This window comes from Protobothrops mucrosquamatus, unplaced genomic scaffold (genome assembly GCF_001527695.2).
Source record: "Protobothrops mucrosquamatus isolate PMUCROS unplaced genomic scaffold, P.Mucros_1.0 scaffold1756, whole genome shotgun sequence".
Lineage (NCBI taxonomy): Eukaryota > Metazoa > Chordata > Lepidosauria > Squamata > Viperidae > Protobothrops > Protobothrops mucrosquamatus.
In genome coordinates this window covers 79,331-82,369 of record NW_015387896.1, presented here as the reverse complement: position 1 = coordinate 82,369, position 3,039 = coordinate 79,331, and the positions used below count along the sequence as shown (strand labels likewise).

The 3,039-nt window shown below is 38.8% G+C and overlaps 1 protein-coding gene across 1 annotated transcript in view; it reads left to right on the top strand.

Annotated features, from left to right (window-relative positions):
- Window positions 1–236: 236 nt before the first annotated feature.
- Window positions 237–3,039, top strand: part of LOC107293867 (lysophospholipase D GDPD3-like) — a 26,234-nt gene continuing 23,431 nt past the window's right edge. The window contains exon 1 of the mRNA XM_029285479.1: window positions 237–280. Within this exon, the coding sequence (XP_029141312.1) occupies window positions 237–280 (44 nt within the window). The remainder of the gene's footprint in view (window positions 281–3,039) is intronic.

Sequence of the window (3,039 nt, the reverse complement as noted above, 5' to 3'; positions counted from 1 at the left end):
GTTACTTTCACATGCAAGAGAGTCTTTGTTTACTGTTCTTTAAATTTGCAGATCAGAGGAAAATTAACCACATCAAATTACTGTTTGCTTTATAAAGTTGATATGAACTTTGAGCATCTTTTTACTATTCTGACTCCGAGATAAAAACGCCTTCTTTTAAATCCAGTCAGATAGATAACACAAAGAAATGATTTCATAACAAGAAATATATTTAATCAGATAGGTTACTTGCTTTCATGACGATTGCCTCCGATATTACATCTCTTGTTCATTTCTATCGGTAAAAAGATGAAGCTCTCTCTCCATACCATCTTTATAGCAGAACAGGCTCATCGGGTGACATCTGATGGGCCATGCTTCTTTCAGACAAAGACCTTCCAATCTGGCTTGTGTCCAGGAAGTCTCCCAATGCCCTTTTGAAACTCCTCCCACTGACCTATTACTAACATACTGATACGTGTTCTCCAGTTAGGGTTACATAGAGCTATACAAGGTTACATGGATCTATATGGTCCAGAATACTGAGCAAGTGGTTGGACTAGAAGACCTCCAAGGTCCCTTCCAACTACAGTATGTTATTCTGTTATTCTGTATCCTATAATATTTCTTTAAATATTCCTTACTAATAATAATGTGCTCTTTGGGCTCCATCAGACTGTTTATGTTTCAGTAGACCTTAATTATTGTGATTCATTATTTTTAACTGGATTAGTCCTTTTTAATAAGATCTTTCACATCTTCTGGTTATTTATACTTTTGAAAGAGGGTACCTATTTTCCACTTATTTAGTTTTGTCATTTATATCTTGCCCACCTACTCCCTTAAGCGAATAGAATATAAAAAGAAACACAGACAACTAATGCTGTATCTGCCCACAAGCTAGTTTTGCAGCAGACTGGACTGGATGAAAATAATCAACGTTAAAAAAAAAATACCTGGAGCGTCCAGCCACAGGTAATTGCAGCATCTTGTTCTTCCAAAAGTTGCTTGATGAAGGCTGGTCTATTTTTATCATGGCTGGAAAGGTTTCATGAAAAGTTGTGAGATACAATACGGTCGTCCTTGACTTACAACCACAGTTGTGCCAAACATTTCTGTAGCTAAGCAAAACATTTAAGTGAATTTTGCCCCACTTTACGACTTTTCTCGCCACAGTTGTTAAGTGAATCCCTGTAATTGCTAAGTTAGTAACACAGTTGTGAAGTGAATCTGGCCTCCTCATTGGCTTTGCTTGTCAAAAGGTTGCAAAAGGTGATCACATGATCCCAGGACACTGCAACCATCATAAATACAAGTCAGTTGCCACGCATCCAAATTTTGATTACATGATCGTGGGGATGCTGCAACTGTCATAAGTGTGAAAAAATGGTCATAAGTCATTTTTTTCAGTGCTGTTGTAACTTCAAATGGTTACTAGATGGGTGGTGGTAAGTCAAGAACTACCTTTATGCTATTCCACTGCTGATTCTTTTTTAGCTTTGATGTTTTTAATATATTGAACGAGATCATCACATCACCTGAAATGGCAGGAAATCATAATGTATCCAGCACTGTCTGAGTGAACCATACAGAATTAAGAACCCACAGGACCTTTTAATAATAGGTATAGCTTCCTTCCAAAGAGTGCTCAGCCCTCATTTTAAAAGAGCTTCCAAAGAGTGCTCAGCCCTCATTTTAAACCTGCAACATCAGTGACCCATAAGCCAAGATTTCCATTTGTCAAAACCAGGATTACATTGTCACTTTCTATCCAAGCCAAACGGGGAATCAAACGATCATAGGCATGCTCACTCTAGTACAGGGGTCTTCAAACTTGGCCCTTTTATGACTTGTGGACTTCAAGTCCCAGAATTCTTCAGCCAGCATCGCTGGCTGAGGAATTCTGGGAGTTGAAGTCCACAAGTCATTAAAAGGCCAAGTTTGAAGACCCCTGCTCTAGTACTTAAGAGGGGCAGGGCCTGTTACATCCCCAATGGTTCTCAATTCTGGCAACTTTAAGATGTGTGGACTTCAACTCCCAGAATTCCCTTGCTAGCACATTTGTCAAGACTGAGAAATATTGCTCTAAGAGTTTTCTGACCATACCCTGCAATAATATGCTATACCCATGGCAAAAGGTTTAAAGAGGGAAAACAACACTTCAATGCCCAAATTGCTATAGACATATTAAGGCTACCCCTGGCATAAGATAGAGAACAAAGAGGAAAGTACCTCAAAAAAAATAAAGGTTGTGAGGTCATATGAGATGCCCATTAAAAAGACTTTCACTAGCAATCTAAGTGGGGCACCAGGTACATCACTGAACATTTAATTAAGCCCTTAACATTTACCATAAATGATTAATGCAATTTAAAATACATGCAATCCTCAACCTACAACCAGAATTGAACCCAAAATTTGTGTTGCTAAGCGAGACATTTGTTAAGTGAGTTTTGCCTGCAGTTATTTAGTTAGTAACATGGTTGTTAAGTGAATCTGGATTCCCCATTGACTTTGTTTGTCAGAAGGTTGCAAAAAGTGATCACATGACCCTGGGACGCTGCAACTGTCACAAATACGAACCAGTTGCCAAGCATCTGAATTTTGATCATGTGACCATGGGGATGCTGCAGTGGTCATAAGTGTGAAAAATCATCATGTCACTTTTTTCAGTGCCATTGTAACTTTGAACGGTCACTAAATGAACTGTTTTAAGTGGAGGACTGCCTGTATAAAGACATGACGAACAATGACGAAAACTGTCTTGAATGCATTTGGGTCAATATAAAAGGGAGAAAAAATGACATTGCCATAGGTGTATACTATAGGCCACCCAACCAAACAGAGGAAATAGATGAACATTTGCTAGTCAGCTAACTAAGGTATGTAGGAAGCACATCACCATAGTAATGGGGGACTTTAATTACCCTGACATCAACTGGGAGACAAACTCTGCACCAAGTGGAAGATCAAACAGATTCCTGACAAACCTAGCAGACAACTTTGTCTCCCAAAAAGTAGAGAAGGGAACTAGGGGATTAGCCATTTTGGATCTAATTC